The following is a 14,776-nucleotide window of genomic DNA, read 5'->3' as shown; positions in this document are numbered from 1 at the left end:
CCATGGGCGGCGTTTGATGTTGGTAGAGACACACAAGGGGCTCGAGTGCCACCACCATGACCAACTCCAGCCTCATTCTCCTTTGTGGCACCTCACGTACCCCAACCCCCCACCTCCTCCTGGTGTGCACGAGGCCCTCAAGTTTGCCCCACTGCTGATGGCTGCCAGCTCCCCACAGTCACGCTGGAACTCCTTTCCACATCCACAAGGGTCGGAGGCACCGTGCGATGCCCTGCCTTCCGATGACGTTTTGATGGACTCCATGGACTGCCCTCCCAACCCACCGCTGGCAGTCGACAACATAAGGTCACCCTCTGTTCCCTCCTTCTGCCCACCACAGCACTGTCTGGGGTGTTTCCACCCCTACTCAGGTTTTTTTTTTTTGGGGGGGGGGGGGGGGGGGGGGGAGGATCTGGTGCCGGAAGGCGTAGAAGTTGAATGTGTGCCAAATGGTATAAACTGAGATACCCACTAGGCGTCTCTGTCCTCCAGCGCGCACCTGTGCCGCAAGCCTTGCCATGGGAGTGCGCCATTCTCCATACCGTGTGAAGTCTGCGACCAATCTTGTTTCCTGCAGTCAGCTATTTAGGCGGCTGCGCAGTGCTACCCCAGCAGTCTGATATTTGCCATAGTTTGTGTGTGCATCTCAGCCATACTGCAATCCAGTTCCTTGTGTTGAGATACATACTGTTGTTGTTTGGAGTGTTTCTGTGTTGTTGTCTCACAATGTTTATCACCTCAGTTCTTGTTTGCTTGCCTCATGTTGTGTCCTGGTTGGTCATAGTGTCCTTCGTCCCCTACTTATTCGTCTGTCCTGTCTGTTCGTTGTTAGCGATACCTCCAGCAGCTCCCATGCCTGGTGGCTTTGTGTCTCCATTCTCTGCTATGCACCGCTCGCGGCTGTAACATATCTAATGATATCTTCCTTCAATATTGTGGCTTCACTACATTGGTCACTGTATGATGATCTTTGTGATAGTGTCCACTTTCCAGTGACCCTGTCTCTTTCTTGGCACTGCAAGACAGACCAACTACCACATTTTGTACTTCAGAGAATGGACTGGCAATTGTATGCCTCTGCTGTTACTTTTGACCCCTCTCTGTCAGATTGCACTGACAAAGTTGTGCAAGGTGTGTCTGATGTGATCTCCCACACAGCTGGAACTGGTATTCCCCTTTCTACAGGTCCCTTCCATCACCAACCAATGCCATGGTAGACCAAAGATATTGCATTAGCTGATCGGGATTGCTGAAGAGCCTTGCAACATTTCAAACAGCATCCTTGTCACATAACCTTATTACTTCTAAGTGACTTCATGCAAATGCTTTTTATCTAATTAAATGCAGTAAGAAGAAATGCTAGGAGCGCTGTTTATCCACCCTGAGAATTTGTGCCTCTTCATCCCAGGTGTGGTCCAAGCTCTACGGTGTTACGGGTCACCAAAGATCCGTAACTGTGTTGGGTCTCTTTCTTCATGATGGTTTCTGTACTGATGCATCGGCTCTTGCTGAACACCTTGTGACCCACTCTGTGATGATGTCAGTGTCTTCTGCTTACATAGCTGCCTTCCAGGGGCATAAGTGCTGAATTAGGGCCATTCCCCTCTCCTTCAGTCCTCAGTGTGATGAATTATGTAATGAAACTTTCACTGACTGTGAATAGCTTCAGGCTCTTGCCTCTTCTCACAATGCAGCCCCGGGCCCTGATTCCATTCAAAGTCAGATGATACCTCATCTGACTTGTTACCCAACATCTCCATCTCCTCAGAGTCTTCAATCACATTTGGATCTCAGTGTCTTTACTTTGCAAATGGTGAGATAGTATCATTATTCCAATCCTTAAGCGAGGCAAAAACCAACTTCATGAACAGTTAGCAGTCGATTAACCTCAGCAGTGTGCTCTGCAAACTGCTTAGAAAGATTGTTGTTGATCTATTATGCTGGGTTCTCGAATCTCGGGGCCTTCTGTCCTCCTAATAGGTGAGATTTAATATCTGGTTAGGTTGGAAACAGCAATATAAGAGGCTTTTTTAAACACTAGCATATTGTTGCATATTTTACTTACCCTCCATGACTGAGACTTTTGAGGTACATTCCAGTTTTTATCCTACCATTTATTGTGGGTTGAAGTTGGTGCTTCAGTTGTTTCTCCATGGGTCAAAGAGAATGGCGTCACACGTAGCTATATGATGAGTGCCACACTCTTCCTTATCACCATCAATTTTGTAGTGACCTCTGTCAGACTACTGGTCACCTCCGCATTGTATGTAGATGACTTCTGCAATTGGTGCAGCTCCCACTCTGTAGCCTTTGCTGAATGCCAGCACCAAGGTGCCATCATACAGGCCACTGCTGGGGTCCCCATGGTTTCCAGTTATCTCCTGCAAAAACAGGTCATGCATTTTTGTCATTGTACCACAGTTCATTCTGCGTGGGTACCCAGTGTTTGGATGTTTGTCGCACAGTCCCAATTTTTGAGACTTCTATTTCATGAGAGGCTGACTTGGCTACCTCTAATTCGACAACTAAAGACAAGCTACATGTGAAAGCTTAACACTCTCTGCTTCCTTGCCCACACATCTTTGGATGTAGATTGCACTACTCTCCATCATATTTACTGGGTGCTCATTTTGTGGTTACCAGGTTTACCACTCAGTGACAGCTTCAGCTTTGAAACTGCTGGACCCACTCCATCATTATGGAGTGAGAATGGTCTCTGATACCTTCTGGACTAGTCCCATAGGCAGTCTTCTTGAAGTCCCACAGGCAGTCTCCTTCCCAAAGTGGGGAACTTCCCTCTTCAGTTCTGCCATTACCAAATCTTGCACACTTAAGCAATCACCATCCAACAGTTTCCTAATCATCCAACTTAGCAGGTTCATTTTGCATATGAAGGGCATTGACTGCCTCACTCCTTTTTTCAGGTGGGATTACCAGTTATGCACCTCGCAGCCATCTGCCAGGGCCTTCACCTGTACTCCTTAGAATGTACTCTCCGTGTTCGTGTTTTCTCACACCTCCTCACCCCCTACCCCCCCACCCCCCCACCCCTCCTCCTCCCCTTTGATTGGTACCTAGTCTTCGAATTAGGACTAATCTAATGCAAGGAAGGGCATTGACTGCCTCACTCCTTTTTTCAGGTGGGATTACCAGTTATGCACCTCGCAGCCATCTGCCAGGGCCTTCACCTGTCCTCCTTAGAATGTACTCCCCGTGTTCGTGTTTTCTCACACCACCTCACCCCCTACCCCCCTCCCCCCCCACCCCTCCTCCTCCCCTTTGATTGGTACCTAGTCTTTGAATTAGCTAATGCAAGGACCAGAAGTCTCAGTCAACCCCATGACCTTTTGGCATATGTTCCTTTCAGTTCTTCAGGAGTATGAGGCTGCTACCATCTTTTACATAGACTGCTGTAAAACTGTGGGTAAGATGGGTTATGCTTTTACATCTCCTGCTGGTCAGGACCACCATTCACTGCTGGGAACATTTAATGTTTTTATGGCAGAGCTGAAGGCCATTAACAAAGCTTTACTTTTCTGGATCTCCTGACTAGAAGGCATTCTGTACTCTGGAGCTATCATTTTTCAGCTATGGCATCTGGCATCAATATTGCCTTCCGTGCCTCGCTTTTACCACTCCTTCATACTTTCCTCACCTGAGCACATTTGTGGTGGGAGTCTCTACCTCTGGATGAACAAAAACTTGGCCGAGGGACTATTGACCTTACTGTGTAGTCCCTTAATCCAGTCAACCAGCTAACCAACCTGTAGTGGTGTTGCTTGGAGTTCAGTATTTTATAACCTTAAACTGTCACTACTTCTGTTATTGGTATTCTGCAACAACAACAGTAACATGTGCTCTGCCTGTCTTTGAACCTCATAATACTTGGAGAGTTCATTCATAGTGCATTTGCCGAGACACTGAAGAGTACTATTTAAATGCTGTGCCAATATTATGTGACAGCATGCTGCACTGCTATGTGCTCTCTCTGCTCTTACCTTGCTTCAAGGACATGAAACAAGGGGATGTTGTTTTTTGTCTTGCAGCTGCACTCCCACTCCAATACATTTAAAAGTTCTTGTATTTTGACACTGTGTTACATGTCGTGGATTAACAAACAAGACCCTCACATATCTTTGCATACAGCTTTATTATTACTTCTGCTGTCAAAGGTATTACATAAGAGAGATGAGTAACAAACAGAATATTTATTTACAATCCTTAATTCCTTACCATATTTAAACTGTGCATTTACATTGATGTCTTTTTGTTGTTGTTTTGTTGTTGTTGTTCTCTTTGACCCATGACTACAATAAAACTTGATGAGAAAGAAATCTTTACCTCTGTGATGAGTATACACTTTATTGATTATATTTTACTTGTACAACTGTGTGCCGGACCGGGATTTGTACCCAGGTCACAGGAAATAACCTGCCAATTGCAAATCAGAGCACACATCATTGAGTGACTGAAAGTTTCAATCTGTCACAGGCTGCTCCTATTTTTTCCAAATTCCCCAGAGGTCATCCCACCCCCGGAGAAAATGAAAATAGTGGAAAGTTTGACGTTTTAAAGCCTCAGAGGTATTACTGAGAAAGAAATCTTGTTCTCTAGACTTTTCCCCAGACAAGCACTCCAATACATTAATTCTTTCAGAGCTGAAAGCTTAACACATCTGTGGGAGGGCATCTTCAGAGTTTGGAAGTAAACGAGAGGAGGGGAGATGGTGACTAGGTGAAGCTATGAGTCAATCAATGAGGGGTTGTTCAATTGTCAGTGCACTACTCACAAAAGGCAGAGATATGGCTTTTAATCTTGGTCTGGTACTTGTTTATATAATCATATAACTTGGGCATAGGTGTATAATTAATTCAAGTGGGTTTGAAGTGTAAATAAATGAATAGGTAAAAATTTAGGGAATGTTATAGAAAAGGGGAATTCAACAGAAATGCAATAGAGTTGAGGTAGGGGGAGACAAGATTCTGAATGTCCCGTGGTTTCCAGTTGACAGCTACAGTTCGATGAATGGCCAAAAAATTGATACATTGAATATTAGCAAAATGTTGTTAGTGATAAGTGAGTAGAAAATGTGTGGAGGTCATTATGGAGTTACTACAGGGTGATTCAAAAAGAATACAACTTTAAAAATGTGTATTTAATGAAAGAAACATAATATAACCTTCTGTTATACATCATTACAAAGAGTATTTAAAAAGGTTTTTTTTCACTCAAAAACAAGTTCAGAGATGTTCAATATGGCCCCCTCCAGACACTCGAGCAATATCAACCCGATACTCCAACTCGTTCCACACTCTCTGTAGCATGTCAGGCGTAACAGTTTGGATAGCTCCTGTTATTTCTCGTTTCAAATCATCAATAGTGGCTGGGAGAGGTGGCCGAAACACCATATCCTTAACATACCCCCATAAGAAAAAATTGCAAGGGGTAAGATCAGGGCTTCTTGGAGGCCAGTGATGAAGTGCTCTGTCACGGGCTGCCTGGCGGCCGATCCATCGCCTCGGGTAGTTGACGTTCAGGTTTCATAACTAACCTTTTTCGTAGGACTCTCCATACAGTTGATTGTGGAATTTGCAGCTCTCTGCTAGCTCTGCAAGTCGATTTTCCTGTGCTGTGAACAAATGCTTGCTGGATGCGTGCTACATTTTCATCACTCGTTCTCGGCCGTCCAGAACTTTTCCCTTTGCACAAACACCCATTCTCTGTAAACTGTTTATACCAACGTTTAATACATCACCTATCAGGAGGTTTAACACCATACTTCGTTCGAAATGCACGCTGAACAACTGTCGTCGACTTACTTCTGCCGTACTCAATAACACAAAAAGCTTTCTGTTGAGCGGTCGCCATCTTAGCATCAACTGATTCTGACGCCTAGTCAACAGCGCCTCAAGCGAACAAATGTACAACTAAATGAAACTTTATAGCTCCCTTAATTCGACGACAGATAGTGCATAGCTCTGCCTTTTGTCGTTGCAGAGTTTTAAATTCCTAAAGTTGTGGTATTCTTTTTGAATCACCCTGTACAATACTGATAGTGTATGAATCGTATATGGATGTGAATTGTAGTTATATTAGACAACATGAAATTTTTAGAGCATGGATTGGGATCATTTACTTCAAGTAAGAATATTCTTTGTGCTGAGGTTAATATCATGTTAAAACTGCATGTTGGACATGTCTGACCATGGATACTTGTATTTCATATGCAGTGCTCTTCACAGGGCATGACTAGACTAAATTCCACTTTCCTTCTGCTGCTGCTTTTCTTCTTCCACTATAAACTTCACAAAGACTATCCTCCTCCACATTCGTCACATGAAGTAAACATTTAAATCCAGTAACAAACTTAAGGCTGAAGGAGGGCCTGTATCTTAGGGGTTATAGTCCTACAGGATAATAAGAAGAGCCATTTTAGGTGTGGAATAGATGTAGTGGCAAGTTGAAGATTCAAATTAGTTTACAAAGTTCATTCGAAGAACATTGCTAACAAAAGGCAGGTGTAATTCCTGGACTGGCACACAGTCATGAATATGCAGCTTCTTAATGTGTTTGCATTACAAGAATGTATTTCATATTGGTGCATTTTCATTTGAAGGGTTCTGTACTTTTTTATTCTGCCACTCATGTTGACTAATAGTCTGTTTCAACAGTGCAATGCTTAATTTTTTTCTGTTGATTATGTTTTAAGTGAACTGCTGAATAAAGTATTTTTTCATACAAATTCAGCCACAAAATAATAATATATGTTTTACTTTTTGCCATATCTCATCTTGTGTTCACCCACTTTGTCAGTTTTATTTTCTTAGATATGAAGAATAATTGTCTTATTTTATATGCACGAGGCACAAATCAAGGTCAGTTTAGTCAGTCTCTCTCTCTCTCTCTCTCTCTCTCTCTCTCTCTCTCTCTCTCTCTCTCTCTGTGTGTGTGTGTGTGTGTGTGTGTGTGTGTGTGTGTGTGTGTGTGTGTGTGTGTGTGTGTGTGTCCAAATAATTTACATTTGTGCTATAGCCGATTTTTACTTACACTAAAGATTAATTGAGTCTTCTGATAGTATTTTTTTTTTTTTTTTTTTTTTTGTTTCTCTACACTTCCTTCATCTTCCTTTTTTTTCAGGTTGAAGGTTGATAATGTCTAACAAAGCTGGAAGCAATGCTCCCACTTAAGAACATGTTCCTTTTTACCATTGCTATGACAATTATAGTGTTATATTTTGTATGGAGCTCTCAAGGCAAGGAGTTTGGGAGACATTATGATCATCGAGAACATGTATTCCTGTGCCACATGTCATTTGAGGTAGGAAATTAATTTAAATTAAACTTCTCAGGTTTTCAGCTAATAGCTGCTTATATGTGTTGACCCTAAGCAGCAAGAAAATTGACAATTAATTTCTAGTTATACGATATAATGATTAAAGTTGTCATCAAACATCACATGAATATCAGTTTGTAGTAGATAACTGTTTCATTCAGTTTAATAATTATCATACTGTAGACACGTAATTGCCAATGCAATGTTACCATAATATGAGAGTACAAATCTGTCACATCAGGAGAAGGAAGCTTGTCCCCTGTCATTGCATTTTGCACAATACCACATGGTGTCAGTTGGAAATGAAATGTGAGGTATTCAGAAACAGCAATGAAAGGAAAATTATTCATTGTTGTGCAAATAATATGAATTAAGTATTTTGATGTAAAAAATGGCAGCTGTTTGTTTCTCCTCCAAGTGTAGCAGTTCTTCAACAGTTGAAACAAATTACAAATTCAACCAGTAATTCAACAAATAACACAGACACATACAGTTCATGTTGAAAATAGAAAAGAATGACATGTTTTCCTTTCTTGACATAGAAGTTTGTGCTTCACTTTAAGGGAATTTGGGTACACAGTCTGCAAGAAGCCTTCGAGGCACTGATAGTTACTAGCACACAATGCCCCAACATCATTGTAGCAAAAGAATTTGGTATTATATATGTTGATGAAGAGGGCCCACTGAAACTGCAGTGTAGATAATGTGAAGACAGTATTGCAGAAGCTGTGTACCAGTTTGAGGAGTAATCTTTACAGTTAATAAACCATTAACAAAATCAAGTAGTGACTGGGTTGTGGACAGCCACACATGACACGTCTGCCATGCGTGCAGGGTGTCACTGACAGTGTGGAGAAAATTCTTCACTTAAAAGAGATTTAAGCTGATAGCCCACAGCAGCATCAAAATTTGAGACCTGCTAGGGTCCACCAAAGATACCGTCAGTATGCTGCATGTGCTGGGAGTTTGTCATCTGTGAGTGCAGATTAGTTTGCATTAGTGTCTCTGTGAGGTGTCAGCACTTTAAGATAGGTCAGCTTCATATTGGGTTCAGCCAATGTAATAAATCAGTGGCGCAAGAATACTAAAATGAATTTGTTTAACACATGCAGTTCACAGGTGCTCACACACTAGCTAGGCAGCCACTTAACTTTCAAAGGAAGGCACAAGAGGCAATATATGTACTCAAGCAGCGGGTGGATTGAACTGTAATGGTGATTACAGTTATCCATTGTCTTGGTCACCAGGAGGAAATGAAATATTGACAGACTGTGCCAATGAGTCCCTCACTGTTGACCATGGGAAACACTTTCATGAAAGACACAACACAGCGATCTGTCATAATCACCTCTGAACATCATGTGAGTTGCACCACTTCAAAAAAGCAGCTGCCTTCTAATTTGCCAGTGTTGACCTATAAAATGCCATTATAAATTACAATCAGTTAATAACATCAGTTCCCATCCTCCCCAGTCTCAACATCAGGTCATACGATGAGTTTGATTACATTTGTGTTATGATGTTATTGGAACAGGAGAGTAGTCAGTGTATGAGAATCCATATGGCATTACACCTGTCATATTATGATATTACAGTAGTGCCTGAAACATTGGGTTACCACTTTACTGTATTAAAAGCAACTCCGACTTTGATGACTTGCGAACATAATAGTTCTCTATTCTGTTTCCAATTGTGACAAAGCCTACCCATACCACCCAAAGACATTATACTCTACTGGAAAAAAAAATAGTACCCCTGGAAAGACGCCGTTGATTTTGATCTCATGACAGTATATGCCATCTGTGTGATAGTAGATGTACTGATAATGGTTTCAAAATAATCCCCCAACAGATAGCATAGTGGCATAGCTACCAGAATGCAGTCTGTGTCTGCCCTTTAATAGGGAATACTCACAGCCAGGAGGCGCAATGTCATGCTAATGTGTGAAGCAAGCAGACAACTATTCCATGGAGACACACTCATGCTTCCTATGCCAACTTAGCAAGTTTGAAAGGGTCAAATTGTGGCCTTCCGAGTGGCGGGATGGTTTTTCAGAGAACTCCCACACAAGTTTGATGTGCTGCATCACTTGTGCAATGATGCTGAACATTCTTACACTTGTAGGTGAGTTTCTGGATGTCCATGCAGCACAGATACCTGCCAGAATCATTGTATTGTAAGGGCAGCAGTGAGAGATCATACAGCTTCCACACCACAGTAAGAGGGTTTGTAAGCCCAGACATGTCAACATGAACTGTCGTGAACTGGTTATTAGCAGTGGGCCTACAGGCATGTACACACCTAACATACCTTCCACTCATGCCCCAGCTTCAAAATGCATGGCTCAGTTGGTGTCATCAGAGGGTCACTTGGAGGATGAAATGGCTCACTGTTGTCTTCAGCAATGAAAACAAATTCTGCTTGCACACAAGTGATAATCGTTTGTGCGTATGATGTAGATCTGGTGAGTGCTGTCTCGTAGAGTGCATTCGTCAATGACACACTGCCCTACACCAGGCCGTATGGTCTAGGGTGCGACAAGCTACAACTCTCGTTCATGTTTGGTGTTTCTATAGGGGATGCTAACCAGCACTCGGTACATACAGAATGTTGTTAGACCCATTCTCTGGCTATTCTTGCAACACGAAGGTGATGTGTTGTTCCAACTGGATAATGCTCACCCATACACTGCCCTTGAAATTCAACATGCTCTGCAAGACGTGTAGCAACTTCCCTGGCCAGCACTGTCTGTGGACTTGTCTCCAACCGAGCACACGTGGGATATGATGGGGCATGAGTGACTCATGTGACTCATCAACCACTAACTCTTACAGAACTATGTGAGCAGGTTGTGCAGGCATGGCATAAAGTATCCCAGGACAGTATTCACCATCTGTATGAGCAACTGGATGCTGGAATCAGCACTTGCATTGCCACCCATGGAAGCTATACCACGTACTGATATGGGTCTTTCAGCATGTGTCAATACCTGGTACCTCAAAACCACTTGTGCTATCGATCTGTAAATGTAATCATTTCATGTATTCCATATGCACTGTTGCAACAATAAGTATTGAGTGAATTGGAAACCTCTAATTTTTTTTTCAGCAGCATACCATGAGACAGCCTCATGCTACTCATGTGTGTAGCTTTATTTTTTCTACACTGCCCTCACCCCGTAATAGTGTCATTCTCCCATCTTCATTGTAGCTGTCAAATTGATAATGTTCTCATAGACTGGTTTGAATAAGAGAAAGGAGTAGTGAGAGTGATTAACATATTCATGGTAAGGGCTTCTTTCACTGCTCAGTAGTTTTGGAAGACTTTTCCGTTAGTCTTGCTACAACCACATTCCTATTCTACCAACAAATGAGATTCTGGAATAGTCAGCAGGAACTGTGGTCTGTCCTTGTTCTAAGTTTTACAAATGTGTCAATGTTCTTGTGATCTTATGCTTGAGAGATTGATTAATTGCCACAGATAAGGAACCCAAAAGTACAATATTGTTATTTACCTACCCTGAAGTAAATTACGAATGTGTTCCCATAGGCTGTTTTGAATTATTTTCAGTTTGGCATTTTAACAACCTTGTCGGTACACTCCCAATTCAGTTTTTAGATCATTACTTTTCATTATTTTAGATAGCTACTTCAGTTTTAAACTTATGGGTACTGATGTGCTGTTGGGTCTAAGAATTTGCTTGGGTACTTAATTATTTTCCCTGATTGTGTATTCGAGATTTACCTTGTCTGTGAGAGTTCAACTACTGAAACATATAAAACTTCCTGGCAGATTAAAACTGTGTGCCCGACCGAGACTCGAACTCGGGACCTTTGCCTTTCGCGGGCAAGTGCTCTACCATCTGAGCTACCGAAGCACGACTCACGCCCGGCCCTCACAGCTTTACTTCTGCCAGTATCTCGTCTCCTACCTTCCAAACTTTACAGAAGCTCTCCTGCGAACCTTGCAGAACTAGCACTCCTGAAAGAAAGGATATTGCGGAGACATGGCTTAGCCACAGCCTGGGGGATGTTTCCAGAATGAGATTTTCACTCTGCAGCGGAGTGTGCGCTGATATGAAACTTCCTGGCAGATTAAAACTGTGTGCCCGACCGAGACTCGAACTCGGGACCTTTGCCTTTCGCGGGCAAGTGCTCTACCATCTGAGCTACCGAAGCACGACTCACGCCCGGCCCTCACAGCTTTACTTCTGCCAGTATCTCGTCTCCTACCTTCCAAACTTTACAGAAGCTCTCCTGCGAACCTTGCAGAACTAGCACTCCTGAAAGAAAGGATATTGCGGAGACATGGCTTAGCCACAGCCTGGGGGATGTTTCCAGAATGAGATTTTCACTCTGCAGCGGAGTGTGCGCTGATATGAAACTTCCTGGCAGATTAAAACTGTGTGCCCGACCGAGACTCGAACTCGGGACCTTTGCCTTTCGCGGGCAAGTGCTCTACCATCTGAGCTACCGAAGTACGACTCACGCCCGGCCCTCACAGCTTTACTTCTGCCAGTATCTCGTCTCCTACCTTCCAAACTTTACAGAAGCTCTCCTGCGAACCTTGCAGAACTAGCACTCCTGAAAGAAAGGATATTGCGGAGACATGGCTTAGCCACAGCCTGGGGGATGTTTCCAGAATGAGATTTTCACTCTGCAGCGGAGTGTGCGCTGATATGAAACTTCCTGGCAGATTAAAACTGTGTGCCCGACCGAGACTCGAACTCGGGACCTTTGCCTTTCGCGGGCAAGTGCTCTACCATCTGAGCTACCGAAGCACGACTCACGCCCGGCCCTCACAGCTTTACTTCTGCCAGTATCTCGTCTCCTACCTTCCAAACTTTACTCTGCAAGGTTCGCAGGAGAGCTTCTGTAAAGTTTGGAAGGTAGGAGACGAGATACTGGCAGAAGTAAAACTGTGAGGGCCGGGCGTGAGTCGTGCTTCGGTAGCTCAGATGGTAGAGCACTTGCCCGCGAAAGGCAAAGGTCCCGAGTTCGAGTCTCGGTCGGGCACACAGTTTTAATCTGCCAGGAAGTTTCATATCAGCGCACACTCCGCTGCAGAGTGAAAATCTCATTCTGGAAACATCCCCCAGGCTGTGGCTAAGCCATGTCTCCGCAATATCCTTTCTTTCAGGAGTGCTAGTTCTGCAAGGTTCGCAGGAGAGCTTCTGTAAAGTTTGGAAGGTAGGAGACGAGATACTGGCAGAAGTAAAGCTGTGAGGGACGGGCGTGAGTCGTGCTTCGGTAGCTCAGATGGTAGAGCACTTGCCCGCGAAAGGCAAAGGTCCCGAGTTCGAGTCTCGGTCGGGCACACAGTTTTAATCTGCCAGGAAGTTTCATATCAGCGCACACTCCGCTGCAGAGTGAAAATCTCATTCTGGAAACATCCCACAGGCTGTGGCTAAGCCATGTCTCCGCAATATCCTTTCTTTCAGGAGTGCTAGTTCTGCAAGGTTCGCAGGAGAGCTTCTGTAAAGTTTGGAAGGTAGGAGACGAGATACTGGCAGAAGTAAAGCTGTGAGGGACGGGCGTGAGTCGTGCTTCGGTAGCTCAGATGGTAGAGCACTTGCCCGCGAAAGGCAAAGGTCCCGAGTTCGAGTCTCGGTCGGGCACACAGTTTTAATCTGCCAGGAAGTTTCATATCAGCGCACACTCCGCTGCAGAGTGAAAATCTCATTCTGGAAACATCCCCCAGGCTGTGGCTAAGCCATGTCTCCGCAATATCCTTTCTTTCAGGAGTGCTAGTTCTGCAAGGTTCGCAGGAGAGCTTCTGTAAAGTTTGGAAGGTAGGAGACGAGATACTGGCAGAAGTAAAGCTGTGAGGGCCGGGCGTGAGTCGTGCTTCGGTAGCTCAGATGGTAGAGCACTTGCCCGCGAAAGGCAAAGGTCCCGAGTTCGAGTCTCGGTCGGGCACACAGTTTTAATCTGCCAGGAAGTTTCATATCAGCGCACACTCCGCTGCAGAGTGAAAATCTCATTCTGGAAACATCCCCCAGGCTGTGGCTAAGCCATGTCTCCGCAATATCCTTTCTTTCAGGAGTGCTAGTTCTGCAAGGTTCGCAGGAGAGCTTCTGTAAAGTTTGGAAGGTAGGAGACGAGATACTGGCAGAAGTAAAGCTGTGAGGGCCGGGCGTGAGTCGTGCTTCGGTAGCTCAGATGGTAGAGCACTTGCCCGCGAAAGGCAAAGGTCCCGAGTTCGAGTCTCGGTCGGGCACACAGTTTTAATCTGCCAGGAAGTTTCATATCAGCGCACACTCCGCTGCAGAGTGAAAATCTCATTCTGGACTGAAACATATATATTGAGTGCCACTGCAGTTGTACCTTAACAAAACTTTCATTGCGTCCTGAACTTTGTAGTAAGATTAAGAATTTAAAATAATTTATAGTGATACTATAATTAACTCCTATTTCTTTTCAATGTAAATTAAACATGAAAATTTTTGAGTATTAATAAGAAAATAGGGTATACTGTGGTAAATATTAAAAAAAAAAATCAACTAAAAGTAAACAAAGAAATAAAACGCACAGAGTAAAATTAAATACAGGACATTAGTCTTAGAATTTTTTTTTTACAGTATTGATACACTTGAAATTTAATTAATTAAAATGTGTGTGTAACTGGGGCACCTAGTTTAGAATAAATAATTAACAAAGCTTATTTAATTTGTGTGCTTCTCGTATTATGTGCAATCACAACATTTGGGTGTGTACTATATTTGCAACTTGGATGTGTTTCTCAGTACTTAATATTGATACCTGATCTAACTTGCTACCCAAATAAATTGCTGCAGGGTTACTGTATATTGCAACTACCACAGAACCTGATACTTGCCTTCTGGGAAAAAGTATCTGAATGTATTATGCTGTTTGGTGAAAAACAGTTGTGCTCATTAACAATAGATTATTAAAAAAAATTTAAACTAAAATCATATCTGTCTTGTATTGTTGTTTCTGAATGAGTTAATTATTAAATGCATACTAGACTCTGGTGCTATTTGCATTGAAACCTTATAAAATCAAGGACTAAATGTCAGTTGATCCTAACCTACACAGTAGCATGATTTGGATCATTCATAGTTCTATGAACTTCTTACCAGGGTTACTTATACTGGGATGTTAGTTTCACTGTTCAGACTACAGTGAAAGTAGAACCTGTACTACAAACCTTTCCCAACTTCAAGGTGAGCAATGTACAGGTGACATGACTGCGTATCCAGGGAAAACACAAACTTTTCAGTTTGATTTTTAAAGTTTCCATTTGGATGGCTGAATTCCTGGTAGGTTTCTATGGGTAAGTTGTTATAGAGCTCATGTGTTTCATGAGTAATATTTCACAAATGTGAAAACATCTTATTATATTGTGACACAACTGCATAAGAATATTTTTATCATTGTCAGAATGGAAGAGTATACTTTGATAAAATAAACACTTTTTTACA

At 43.0% G+C, this 14,776-nt stretch overlaps 1 protein-coding gene across 4 annotated transcripts in view; it reads left to right on the top strand.

The window, feature by feature from the left end:
• LOC124723044 (galactosylgalactosylxylosylprotein 3-beta-glucuronosyltransferase S) overlaps nucleotides 1–14,776 on the top strand; it is a 197,026-nt gene that overhangs the window by 102,730 nt on the left and 79,520 nt on the right. For all 4 annotated transcript variants that reach the window (XR_007006486.1, XM_047248223.1, XM_047248225.1 and 1 more), the window contains one exon: nucleotides 7,138–7,317. Coding sequence is in view for 3 of the 4 variants with exons in the window: in XM_047248223.1 (XP_047104179.1) it covers nucleotides 7,174–7,317 (144 nt within the window). In the remaining variant the exon portion in view is untranslated. The remainder of the gene's footprint in view (nucleotides 1–7,137; nucleotides 7,318–14,776) is intronic.

Source organism: Schistocerca piceifrons, chromosome X (assembly GCF_021461385.2).
Source record: "Schistocerca piceifrons isolate TAMUIC-IGC-003096 chromosome X, iqSchPice1.1, whole genome shotgun sequence".
Classification (NCBI taxonomy): domain Eukaryota; kingdom Metazoa; phylum Arthropoda; class Insecta; order Orthoptera; family Acrididae; genus Schistocerca; species Schistocerca piceifrons.
The sequence above is the reverse complement of the archived record's forward strand: the minus strand, read 5'-3'. Positions and strand labels throughout refer to the sequence as shown.